At 30.6% G+C, this 14,745-nt stretch overlaps 1 protein-coding gene across 1 annotated transcript; it reads left to right on the forward strand.

Moving 5' to 3' along the window:
- Positions 1-834: 834 nt before the first annotated feature.
- On the forward strand, positions 835-7,123 carry LOC131636602 (phenylacetaldehyde oxime monooxygenase CYP71AN24-like). The gene is made up of 2 exons (XM_058907216.1): positions 835-5,168; positions 6,422-7,123. Exons 1-2 carry the CDS (start codon positions 4,296-4,298, stop codon positions 7,025-7,027), a joined length of 1,479 nt encoding a protein of 492 aa, XP_058763199.1. The 5' UTR covers positions 835-4,295; the 3' UTR covers positions 7,028-7,123.
- The last annotated feature ends 7,622 nt before the right edge of the window (positions 7,124-14,745 follow it).

The following is a 14,745-nucleotide window of genomic DNA, read 5'->3' on the forward strand; positions in this document are numbered from 1 at the left end:
ACTCAGCTCAGAAAGCCAACAATCTCATAAACCTTCCCCCGCTCAAAACTGAGCCTCACTCCCTTAACATAACCTCACTGAATTTCCCTCAAAGCAACCTCAACCCTCAGCCTTCAAATCTCGTCCGTTCAGAACTTCATAACTCACAGAAACGACAACACACTTGCAACCTCACCAATACAAACTCAAAAAAACCTTCACTCAACTCACCGAACCTCATTCAACACGCCGATTCAGTACCAAACGCACGAATTTCAGAAGGAAGACGAAGCAACGGAAGCAGATCGGAGATTAGAGAGAAAAGTTGAAGAGGGTTACCTGAAGTGTTACCTTTGAGCTTTCGGTTTCGTCTTTACTGGTATCATCCCACTTTTCATTTGTCTGTTTAAATTGAAATCTTGTAACTGTGAATCATAATAGATTTGGGGTTTAGTTTATGCTTGCTTGAATATTGTTGTTATGTGTTCACTGTTGAAACCGAAACAGAAATAAGAGATTCGAGAGAACGAGATCGCGAGAGAGACTCATAGAGAGATGAGTGAGGATCGAGAATCACGCGAGTCTGAGAGTTTGTTTTTTGTTTGTTGTTTTGCGGTGAGAGTAGAAACCGAGAGTTGAATCGCGAGAGAGGGTGTAGACGAATTGAGAGATTGACTGAGAGAAACCGAGTGAGGCCACTCTTTGTCACTATCAGTTTTCACGACAGAGAGTTGTGAGAGAGAGCGATTCGTGGGAGAGGGAGACGTGAGCGAATGAGGAAGGGAGTTCCAGAAGTTTGATTTTTTTTTTTATGGAAGCACAGAGAGATAGTAGGGGAGAGAAGAGGAACGATTTGAAATTAGGGTTCTTCTCCAACCCAACTTCCTTTCCCTTTTGTCACAAAGGCCGGTCTGGGTTAAGAACCCGACCCATCTCACCGATCCGGCCCAGGTCCACTGTTATTTTTTTTATTTTTTATTTTTTTGTTAGTCATCTTGGGCCATAACCCCCTATCCGAGTTTCATACACCCGTAGCCCAATTTCCACTTTTCTATTTCTTTTATTTTGTTAGCTTATTTGCTTAACATTTTATTAACTTATTTGTTTAACTAAACTTAAATATTTAATTACCTTAACTAAATTGGTTAAATTTATTTTAGTCAAATTAAGTTTGTTAATTAATTTTTTTTAATAACTTCATTAATTAGTTAAGTGTATTTTAATTAATTAAGAAAATTCACACCCAAGAAATATTTTCATTCGAATAAATTTCTCGATCCAACGTCGAGTTTCTTCTTTTAAAACTTTCTTTAAATCATATCGAAAGATCGAGTGACAAGAAGTGTACACCTCTTGAATACCTCAATTCTTTTGGATTAACACTTTTTTTTTTTAAACCTTTCTTTAATTAAATCGAAAGATCTTGTGACAAGGGGTGAACACCTCTTGAATACCCTGATCTTTTGAAGCTAAAACACATTAATAAAATCAAAGTGATCATGTGACAAGAAGTGCACACCTCTTGAATACCTTGATCCTTTGAACTAGAACACTTTAATCAAACCAAGAGGTTAAGTGACAAGGGGTGAACACCTCTTGAATACCTTGATCTTTTGGAACTGAAACACATTAACAAAACTTTTTCTAAAAAAAACCTTTCTTAATTAAATCAAAGTGATTAAGTGACAAGGGGTGCACACCTCTTGAATACCTTTGATCCTTTGAATCAAGTATTAAATCGTTCTTAATCAAATCGAAGTGATCGAGTGACAAGGGGTGCACACCTCTTGAATACCTTTGATACTTTGAATAATCTTCTTTCTTAATTAAATCAAAGTGATTAAGTGACAAGGGGTGCACACCTCTTGAATACCTTTGATCCTTTGAATAATCTTCTTTCTTAATTAAATCGAAGCGATCGAGTGACAAGAAGTGCACACCTCTTGAATACCTTTGATCCTTTGAATCAAACTTAAAAAATTCTTTCTTAATTAAATCAAAGTGATTAAGTGACAAGGGGTGCACACCTCTTGAATACCTTTGATCCTTTGAACCAAACACTAAACATCCTTCATAAAATTAACCAACAAAATCGTAGTTTTTTTTATTCGAACTACGGTTGCTCTGACTTTCCCATTGCACGAGGGAATACGTAGGCACAAGATACAAATGTCTTGGCGAGCACAATAATAAAAAAATAAAACCCCCTTTTCTTTTATTGATTAATAAACTAAAGAACACAAACATTACGCAAACACTCATTCATAAAACTAGCTAAATGGGTCCCATCGAGTACGATGGAGGTGAGGGGTGCTAATACCTTCCCCTTGCTTAACCGACTCCCGAACCCTAATTTGGTTGCAATGACCATCTTATCCGTTTGTTTTTATTCATGGGTTTTATTCGATATTTTCCCTTTCCTTTTTGGAACAAATAAAGATCGGTGGCGACTCTGTTCTTTTTCGAGTGTGTAGACACCTCGAGCTTTTTTTTAGCGCTACAGTGCCTATCTTTGTTACTGGTGACCGAAAGATCCTATTTGAACTTCCTTTAGCTCTATTATGGGTATGAGTCTCTTGTTTTCCACGCCTAGTCTAGGAATACAACTCGTGGTATATATGGCATGTGCATCAGGAAGAGGGGAAGCCTTATGGGAGACACCCTTCATCCTCATCATCAGGATGCTCATATAACATTTTTGGGAGCTCTCTTGGTCTCCTCAGACCATTATGACTCGCTTGCTAGGTAACATGTATTTCAGGATTAGATTGGATGGATATAATCGCCCCTAACGAATTAATAATTGGTCTTCCAAGGATGACGTTATAAGGCGATAAGGCGTTTACCACGAGGTAATTGACTTCGATCACCTCAAAGTATGCTTCTGAGATGCAGTCCATTTCCAGATTTATATGGCCCCTTACCAGTACTTGTTTGCTTGACAAGTCCACTAGTGAGCCATGGAATTCCTTAATGTTGTCAGGATCGCATTAGAGCTTCTGGAAGGTTCTCTAAAATAGGATTTCTGGTGAGCTTCTAGGATTTATCAAGCATCATTTTATATCTCAAATATTGTATTGCACAGTGATGACCATGGGGTAGTTGTCGTTTGGGTAGACACCAATGGCGTTTCTACTAGAGAAAACTATTATGGACCCTAGCCCTATTTACGTGGTTTTGGATATGTCGTAGAATATTATTATGTTTGCAGCTAACACCTGTCAGGCGTATTTTCTCCAAAAGGAGTTAGTTTTTCCCCCACCGATAAAACTTCGGGCAATGGTGTTAACCGTGACGTTTGGATCTTTCTTGGACATTTTCAAGAGAAAGTAGTGAAAGTGCTGGTAATAGTGAAAACCCTTAACTGGTAAGAATTTATGGAGTTTTTAGTATTTTTTGTGGAGTTAGAGCAAGCTCACAAGGTGAGAGACTCTATTTTAGGGGTATTTTTTATGAATATCAGATTGTCATCCCTCAACCCTAAGGTTGATGTATTTATAGAGGCTTACAGGTCTGAATTTAGGGTTTCTCGGAAATAGCAACCACCCATCCTAGTAATGAGAGAAGACGGTTAAATCCTTATTTCTTAGGGAGGCGTGGGTCATTCTCCTGACTACTTCTTTGCACCACCTATGACCAGGAAACGCAAGCTCCCACGTTTTCCTACTATGAGAAAGTAGTACGTGTCCCGGGCGATGCCTCTGAGATATGGACGGTATCATCATGTCGCCCCTTATGGGTATTTACAAATATATCACTACAGACGCACACATACACATGCGTGGGCGTACATACACATGTGTTCACTCACACACGTGCATAGGCACGCGCGCACGCACATGATAAAGTCAAGAAATGCATCTTTGTCTACATATTTGAATTTATTTTTTTCATCTTTATTCTTGATGGAGGAATTTTATCTCTCGTGATTATTCCTGTGAATCTTATTGTTCTCATAAAGATGCATAACATGATAAAATATAAAATAATTTTATTATTTTTAATTAAATTAATAACCATCATTCTATATTCTCTATTATGTTAGGGAGAAATAGGTTGATGTGGAGTGTGTGAACATAATCTGATTACTGATTTATCCTTATAGGAAACAATAACTAAACAGCTAAATGACTTACTTAATAAATAAAAAAACATGTCATTATATATGAGTGGTAGAAAATTAAATGCCATCCATTCAATCACTAGTGATAACACTTTTCAGACATTACATGGTTTTGTTTTACTACAAAATAACATGAAGCTAAATAAATGTTATGTCTGGCTCTAGCTAAGTTCAAGATAGGCTAGGAAAAGCAATGGCTTTCAAAATGTTATCACAGAAACAGATTACAGAAGCTTTTTCTTCTCCCTTTAGTCTACCTCTTTTTTTCCTTATAATTGTGTTGATTTTTAAGTTTGCACTTAGAAAATCCAAACCCAAAACTAATCTTAATGAGCTTCCATCTCCACCAAAACTACCTATCATTGGTAATCTTCACCAGCTAGGCACACTTCCACACCATTCACTTCGAGACCTATCACTCAAATATGGAAACATGATGTTGTTGGAATTAGGACAAAAACAAACTCCAGCCTTAGTGGTTTCATCAGCAGATGTTGCCATGGAAATCATGAAAAATCATGATATAGATTTTGGAAGTTATGGAGAAAAATGGAGACAGAAAAGAAAAATATGTGTTCTAGAACTTTTGAGTGTGAAAAGTGTAAAATCATTTCAGGTTATAAGAGAAGAAGAAGTTGAAGAAATGGTGAATAAGTTACGTGAAGCTAGCTCAAATAGTGCATCTGTGAATCTTAGTGAGATGTTGGTTTCAACAACAAACAATATTATTTGTAAAAGTGCACTTGGAAGGAAGTGTGAAGGAGAAGGAAACGTGAAAGAGTTAGCAAGAAAAGTTATGATTCATCTTACAACTTTTGTTGTTGGAGATTATTTCCCTTCTTTGGGTTGGATTGATGTTTTTAGTGGAAAAATTGGGGAGTTTAAGGACACTTTTCGAGCACTTGATGATTTGTTTGATAAAGTGATTGAAGAGCGTTTGGCTTTAAAGAAGATAGAGAATGATCAATTCAAGAAGAAAGGGTTTGTGGATATTCTTCTTCAATTACAAGAGGATGGCATGCTTGGCTTTGAACTCTCCAATAATGATATCAAAGGAATTCTAATGGTATTATTCTCTCTTTTATGATATTTTTGTTTTATATATACTCTTTCACCTCACTTAAAAACACAAACTTAGACGCATATACAAATACATAATTAAGATTAAACAAGTCTATTCTCCTATAACTAATCATAGTAGTAACATATTCTTGTTAATCAATTTAAGGGTTAAAGTTAGTTTTGTCCTATGTCATTTGGACGAATTTTGATCTCCTCTTTAAATTTGCTTTTAGATTTTATCCTTATATAAGTTTTTTTAGTTCTGCACTCTCACTATAGAAATTAGAGACCAAGTTTCAGTGACTTTGAAATATTATGATTTTGGTAACTTTAGACAAAAAAAATTATCCTTTCACATTAATATAATAATATATTAATTATTCATCATTCATTATGTCAACTAAAGTTACAAAGTCATGATAGCAGTAAAGTTACCCAAGCCATTCCCAGAAATTAGTTGGTGTTGTAGGGGCAAAAGCATAACACACCCCAATGTCATGAGGCAAAAGTTGAAATTGCTCAAATAGCATGGGACAATATTAATTTTTTTTCCACTTTTATAACCCACAGAGGAGTAAAACTAAAAATATATTATATTAAACTGTGGCCAAATGTATATCATTAATCAATTCCATTAATTAAATACCATGAATACCATTTATTTTACTTATAATTCACTCACTATTTTAACTATTTCATTAACCAAAAAAATATATAATATTAAGCATTTTCACACATAAAATTAATAAAAAATTCATTTTATTAATCAACTTTATTTTACTATATAAAACTATTTTTTAATCCGAGAACTCATTAACTTACACATATTTAACTAAAGTTGATTAATTTATTTTTTTATGTCAGAGAAATCAATAACCAAACTATGGATTATATTTATTTTATAGTTAATTAACCACTTACCACTTAAGATTATTATTTTTATGCTAGCGCACTTATTAATTAAATCATGAATTGTATTAACCAAATTCTTACACTTCATTAACTAAAGTTATTTGAGAGGGAGAGGTTAAAATTAAAAAATCATGTAATTGTGAATAGTAACATACCGTTTAAGTGTAAGAATGTGCGTCAAAATAGCATTTCTCATTAATTAATTGTGTTTTACAGAAAATATTGAATTTTTTGTAAGATACAAAATTTTTATTTTTATTTTGTTTCATTTCTTTTCAATTATTTCAATCATGTATTCACATGTATTTCATAAAAGAAAAAAAATTAACTACATACAATTTTTAGGACATGTTTTTTGGTGGAACAGACACAACCTCTGCAACATTAGAATGGGCAATTTCAGAGCTCATGAGACATCCATCCATAATGAAGAAAGCACAAGAAGAAGTAAGAAGAGTTGTAGGCCATAAATCAAAAGTTGAAGAAATCGACATCAATGAAATGCCTTATTTAAAATGTGTAGTGAAAGAAACTCTAAGGTTACGTCCAGCTACTCCTCTTATGTCTCCTCGAGAAACAATATCGAGTGTGAATCTAAAAGGGCATTATATTCCTAAAAAAACAATGGTGTATGTAAACAATTGGGCAATACAAAGAGACCCTAAAAATTGGGAAAACCCTGAAGAGTTTATGCCTGAGAGATTTGAACACAGCCAAGTTGATTTTAGAGGTCAAGATTTTCAATACATTCCTTTTGGTTTTGGGAGAAGAGGATGTCCTGGAATGAATTTTGGAATAGCTATGGTTGAATATATACTTGCTAGCCTTCTTTATTGGTATGATTGGGAAACAAATTCAGGTAAACAAGATATAGATATGAGTGAGGTATTTGGACTTGTTGTATCAAAGAAAGAACCACTACACCTTAAACCAATAGCATTTTCATTTTAATCTTCTTTCCAATTGTTTTTGCTCTAAGTGATTATATATTGTTGTAGTAACTTCAGATATTTTCTATTTGTAATAAGGTTAAAGGTGTTTGGTGAATGTTTATTTAATAAATGTCTCATTTATCTATATATCTATTATACACCTACTTTCCTTCATATTCAAAATAAAAATAAAGTCATTATTCTGTTATTTTTAAGGCTATATATATAAATACTGAAGATGTGTTATTTTGGATGATAATACTTATGGAAGTAATGTTGTTGTAGTTAAATTTTGTAAGATGATAAGTTTTAGGTGTATAGTTTTTGGTTGTAAAAATTATTTTCTATTATTCTCAAAAACTCTTTAAAGTTTAAATAAAATATTCTTTGAATTTTAGAATTCAGAGGGATTTTTAGTATTTAAATTTTAAAATTTTAACATAGGGTATATAACTGACAACATACTCCTCTTTCTTTGTTTTATATTGCTTTTAATTTATTTACTTTTTCACTTTCTTGATATGCCACTTAAATATGTGATTAACATAAAAATGTCATTTATTTGACTACTATAAACACTACAAGAAAACAGCCCCCAGCGTCTAGAATTTGTGACGTGTTATTCACGTGAGAAAAAAAGGTATGTTTCGACATGAAAAACACATCAGTATAATATTTAAATGATTGATAATAACAATCACGTAAACACATGGGGAGTCAGAAAAAAAATTAAAAAAATACTTGTGACATGCTATCCACGTCGCAACAAATAAATTAAATTTTCAACCATTGAAATTTGTGAAGTCAAATGGTGGGAAAATAAAATTTTCAATTTTTTTTGTTGTGATGTGTTTATCACGTCGGAACTCCTCAACTCTGACTTTGAATGGACATGAGCAGGTGAGTGGCAGGTGAGTGGCAGCTGAGGACAGATAAAAAAATTAAAGTTTATGACCGTTAGGTCATTAGCGACGTGATGTTAATGTGTGTAAATAGCGACGTGATTTAAAAGCCGGAAGCCAGCTGACCGTTGGATTTTGTGACGTGTAATACACGTGGGAAATTATTGACGTTTCTATCACGTCGCTAATTTCTCCATGATTATTTCAAAAACGCTCCCTTCTCACTTCCATTCCGTCTCATTTTCTCTTCACTCTCTTCCTCACTTATCTCATTTTCTTCCTCTCTTCCATAGCATTTCTGTTCCTCTTCCATTAACAATTTGTCTCTTCAACTCTTCTCATTTTGTTCCTCTTCCTCACACCATTTTTGAAGGTACATTTTTTCTAATTGTATTTTATATTTAGTTTATTTATTATTTATTATTTGTATTGATTATGATTCTAATTTATGTTAATTTTTTTATTCAAGATTTTGAAGTATATTTTGAAGATTGAGGAGATATAAAAATTGAACTAGAAGATTGGAGGAGATTAGAAGACTGGGGTATTTCTATAATTTTAAATCTGATATATTAATTAATTTATTGGTAGATTTAAATTATATTGTTTTTTATGTTATATTTGTGTTAATAGATAAATATTATATTTTTTTCTGTAATATTTGTGATATATTATTTAGATTATTGAATATTATTAGGTTAATTTAGTATGTAATATTTGTGATAGTAGATAAATTTTATATTTTTTCTGAAATTTTTATGATATATTAATTAGATTGAATGTTATTATGTTTATGTAGTAATTTATGGTAAATGATAGATATATATTTGTTGATGTTTTTTAATAAAACAGATTATATTTTTTATTATGTTTTTTATTAAAACAGATTGTGTTTAATAGAGAAATATTTGTTTAGTTTATGGTAAATATATATATTTTTAAGAAAATAGATTATGTTTTTTATTTTTAAATCTATAATATTATTTCTAAAAAATATATATAATTTATTAAAATGAAATATATTTTTAAACATAAAAATTATATATATGTAAGTTATTATATATAATTAAACATAATATATATATATATATATATATATATATATATATATATATATATATATATATATATTATATAGACAACATTTATAATATACCATTTTTTTAAAAAGTTTAATATTTATTATTTAATGAAAAATAGAGGTTTAATATGTATTGAAAAATAGAATATTTTTTAAAATGGTAAAAAGAAAATTTATTATATACGTGTATATGTTAAAAAGGTAAAAAGAAAATTTAATTTGTATATAGTATGTTATTATGTTAAAAAAATAGTACAAAAAATATAATTATATATTAATATGTATTGGAAAATAGAATATTTTTTAGAATGGTAAAACAAAAATTTATTAAATATGTGTATATGTTAAAAAGGTAAAAAGAAAATTTAATATGTATATTATATGTTGTTATTATGTTAAAAAGTGGGAAAAAAATAATATTATATATATATATATATATATATATATATATATATATATATATATATATATAAAAGTTATATTATATTAGGGTATAAAGACAATTTATATTATATATATATTTTCTTCTAAAAACATAATGTTTATACTTTTATATTAAAAACATGATTTATACATTCTATTTTTATTTATATTTATATGTAAGTTATTAAAAACATGATTTATACATTCTATTTTTTTTAAAAGAATAAAGTTTATATATTATGTGAGAATATGCTTATTATATGTTATAGATTTTGTATAGCTAATATATGTGAGAATATGTTATATATTATGTGAGAATATGTTAAATAAAAAAGTTATATAGTTAACATAAATGTTATAGATTAATTAGTGTAATGATTGTACAAATATGCAGTATGGAATATTATCTGTACTATCGTAGTTGGATGTACGATAGATTGGAACCGGGAAGACGTGCACTTAAACCAAATTTTGTAGAAGGAGTTGATGGGTTTATCAAGTGGGCATTTGTTCAGGAATGTTGTCGAAGTGAAGGGGGGTTAGGTGTCCTTGTCTTAAATGTGAATGTAGACGTATAATTAGTGATCCAGAGGAAGTAACACGTCATTTGCATAGAAGGGGTTTTATTAAAAATTATTGGGTGTGGACGTCTAACGGTGAAAATTTGCATATAAGGGGTATAATTAATATATATTTTCGAGTCATTGTTTTTTTAAATTTTGTTACTATAGTTTTCTAACCGTTTATTTTAATGTATTCAGGAAAAGTGTACCTGGGATACAATGAGCGAGAAACTTGTTAAAAAAAATTATTTCAGCAGAACATCAAAAAGACTTTCTGACACGTTGCGAAATATTAGAAAGCGTTGGGAACGTGATGGTAGTCGTCCTGGGTGGTTGGGCCAAGATGCAAGCAGAGATGCAACAATAGCAAATGGAGACAATGGCGAAGATGAAAGCAGAGATGCAACAACAAATGCGGTTATTTATGCAGTCTCAACAAAGTGGTGGTCAATCGTCTAGAGGAAACGTGGGAGCGACTGACACTGAGCAAGAGAATGATGATGATTTCAACCTTGATAATTATCCTGATCCAGATGATGATTTTTTAGGATGAATTTTAGTTTTATTTTAATTTGAAATTGTTTGGGATAACAAAATTTTACTTATTATATTTTAGTATTTTGGATATTATATTATAAATTTAATATATTTTAGTAGTTTAATATATTTTTGTATTTAGTTTATTATTATTAATTTAACTAAATAAATATTTTTATTAATATTTATTAATTTCCAACAAATAATATTAATAATAAAACTTTTTTTATAATAATAAAAATCAGATTTTTTTTTTAAAAACATTTTAATATTTGTGGCGTGTTTTACATGTCACTGATTTGTGACATGTCAAACACGTCGCTACTTTCATAATTAATTTCAAAATTAGCGACGTGATAGCCACATCGGAAGTTTGTGTCATTTAAATCACACCACAACTTTTCTTCGTGTCCTGTGCCACACTGCTTTTTGCAGTCCTTGTCTGTCCCAACTGCAGATGGAGACTTGGTTATTGTGCAACATTAGCAACGTATTTTCCATGTCACAAAGTTGTGACGTGATAAACACAACACAACAAAGTTCCCACGCACTCTCAGGCGACGTATATGACCATGTCGCTAATTTTGTTCTCTGACGTGATTTTCCATGTTGTGGCATGGAATTCACATCGCTACAGACGTGATTTTTTGTAGTGAAACAAAATATGGTTGTAGTTAACTATCTAACATCGTCTCCATAGTTATAGTCAGATTGATAATGGCCTACTAACTATGTTTTATGAGAGGCGGCACGAAGATACCGATATCTTCCATGTACTAATTAGGGAGATGATGTTAACATTGTACGGAGGTTACATTAATGTTGCTTATACCCTTTCATCGATGTCTATTGTGTGGTTCTATGTGATGTGAATGTTAAGTTGATATTGTTTGTGGTTTTGATGAGGACAAAAGAACAAAGCTAAGTTAATCATAAGCATCGTCAAATTAAAAAAAAAACTTGAAGCAATCAAAAAGTGAAGCTAAGAAGTTTAAAGTGTTAAGAGTAAAGATAGTCAAATGAAAATATCAATATTAAAAGGAACTAAAGTCGTGAAAGATCGGTTGATCATGTGCTTTAGTATATATTTATCTATTTAGGATCAATAGTGTGTAAGCATGAGTAATTCTCAAAATACTAAGGCAATGCACACACACTCAAAATTATTTTACAAAATTCATCTATTTCAAAACCTTTTTAAGAATCATTTTAGGCCACTATCTAATTGACTAGGAAGTCGTGGTCAATTAGTAAAGCAAAATATCATTCTCTAGTTTATTAGAACTTGAATCTAATTAATTAGACTTGTATCTAATCGATTAAGAAGTATGTTTTTCACCTAATTGATTAAGAGTCCTTTTAATTGATTAAGCTTCGAACTTGGCTAGTTTATTTGCTAATTGGCTAGGTCTAATCGAATAGTGTTGCAGACTAAATGATTAGAGAGCGGCTCAGCCCATGGATTATTTTTTTTGTTGGCCAAATTTTTGTCCTATATAAATGAGTTATCGTGCACTCTTTTAAAGAATGAAAATTTGACTTCATATACTTCTCTCTTACTTACTCCATTCTAAGAAATTTATTATTTTAGTGCTCAGAGAGTAAAAGGCTTAAAGTAAGAGTTATTTAATTTTTTGTTTCTATTAGATTGTTTTGTAATTATAAACTAAGAGCTTACTTCTCTTGTTACTTTATAAATGATATAACGGTGGCAAGATGAACCTGAGTAAAGGTTCTGTGTAAGGAGGTTATGGGTTAATGATGATAGTGAAAATCTTAAGGGAAACTCTTAGTTATTGGATTAGTCCATATTATTTAAGGATGAACTAGTATAAATTTTGATGTGCTCTTTCTAACTTTTGTCATTTTTTTGAAATTTATTTTTCGCGCTTAAATCTGACTAGCCTTAAAATTACTCTTTTGAAGAAAAAAATTCAAAACCATATTACGCAATTCACGAACAATTTCTATGACTAACATCGTGCACTCTTTTTAAGCATGAAAATATGACCTCATATACTTCTCTCTTACTCACTCCATTCTTAGAAATTGCTTTATACACTATTCATTATTTTAGTGCTAAGAGAGTCAAAGGCTTAAAGTAAGAGTTGTTTAATTTTGTTGTTTTTATTAGATTGTGCTGTAATTGTAAATTAAGAGCTTATTTATCTTGTTACTTTGTAAGTGATATAACGGTTGCAAGATGAACCTGAGTAAAAGTTTTATGTAAAGAGTTTGTGGGTTAATACTGGTGTAAAAGCTCAAGATGTTAGTGGAAATCTTAAAGGGGACTCTTAGGTACTTAATTAGGTTGTATTATTTAAGATTGAACCAACATACATAGCTTAGGATGATAATGATATGAACTCCTCCAATGAATCAGAGAAGGGGAAGAAGCCAACATCTATCTTATGGCAATGCACCAATCCAACGAGGCAAACTATCTACTTCCTATTTTACTTATACGAACTCTTTCACGTCTGTAAAAAGATATATAGTAAGTCTAAAAAATTAAAAGAAATTGCTATATCTCTAAGTCAATTGTATCTTCTCTTGAAAGAGAAAATAAAAACCTAACATAGAAATCGATTGTCTTAGAGAAAAACAAAGTCTTCTAATTCTCAACTCTCATTTCCTCCTTTTCTTTCCTTCTTATGAAGATTTTGCAAAATCTATTTAGTGCAAAAATGAAATATTTTATTAAAAAGAAGATTTATAAATTGCACAACACACTTAATGAATTTATCAAAAGAAAGTTAACTTAAATCTCGTTCTAGATAATCAAAGTGTGGTCTAAAATAAAGTTGGTCTAGGTTATGAATAAAAAAAACAAGGGTTAAATATGTTTTTGGTCCTTATAAATTTATAAAATTGTTTTTGGTCCCTATTAAAAAAATGACATATTTTGGTCCCTACAAAATTATTATGCACGTAGTTGTAGTCCTTACGGTTAAACTGATGTGTATTTTTAAATGATTAGTTTACAGACATGTTTAGAACGTTATAAAAAGTTACTCGAAAAAAAAGAAACTCAAAATTTAATTTCTAAGTCGAGATTTACATTACTTTTTTCATTATCTTTTGAAATTTAAAAAGCATATTTAATTCTTCTCATTTTAAAAAATTCTATAATTTGGTTAAGAACTATTTTAGAGTATTCTAAACACGTATAAAAAAAATTATTCAAAAATTTAAAAGTTTAAGGGTAATTAAACCGCTTTCAAAATTTTAAAAAATAGCAGGGACTAAAACCGCATGTATAAATTTTTTATAGGGACTAAAATATGTCCTTTTTTAATAGGGACTAAAAATGAAATTTGAGATATTTATAGGGACCAAAAACATACTTAATCCAAAAGACAATTTTAAGTCGTTTAGTAATATTTCAGATAATAAGACCTCAAAATTTAATTTTGGAAAATGTAATTATTGGAATAAAAATGATTGTAATGTTTCATCATGTTTTATCAAAAAGAATCATGAGAAACAAAATGTTCTTCTTCACCTCATCTCTATAAGAAAAACCATACAAATAATTTAAGAAAATTATTCTGCATCGTACTTCTATGATAATAATTCTAATTATAAAATTACAAATTACCTATATTACATTAATGTTAGAGGTCCCAAAATTATTTGGGTACCTAAATTACAAAAAACTTAAGTAATGCACGGATGCTTTATAGTCTGAAATGCTAAATGGTATAAAGATAATGGTTGTTCAAAGCATATGATTGGAGATAGAACTTTATTTTATTCCTTTACTCCTAAAATAGGAGGATTTATCTTGTATGGTGATAATAACAAAGGAAGAATCATAATTTCTGACACGAGGTATTTTAGTTAAAGGTTTGAAACATAACTTGCTCAGTATTAATCAGTTATGTGACAAAGGTGTTTCTTAATGGAACTATAATTGTGATTGACAGTGGTATGGATTTCTTACACTACAGCACGAGGGTGAACCTGCAAGGTTAGCACTCCAATCCCCAAGTCAGTTATAGAGTCCAAAATGAGTAAAGTGAAAGTATGAGTTCAGATAGTGTACCTTAAGACTCACGTGTATCAAGTATATATGATGGATAATTTTATTCGAGCTTGATATTTGGATCTTACCTATATTTGGATTTCGGTCGGTCTAGAAGAATTTCCCACAAGGCTTATTGGGTCAGTTGACAAGTCTTTCAAAGGTGTGGCAGGCATCTTGTTACTGAAGTCAACCATAAGAAGA

Source organism: Vicia villosa, linkage group LG1 (genome assembly GCF_029867415.1).
Source record: "Vicia villosa cultivar HV-30 ecotype Madison, WI linkage group LG1, Vvil1.0, whole genome shotgun sequence".
Classification (NCBI taxonomy): domain Eukaryota; kingdom Viridiplantae; phylum Streptophyta; class Magnoliopsida; order Fabales; family Fabaceae; genus Vicia; species Vicia villosa.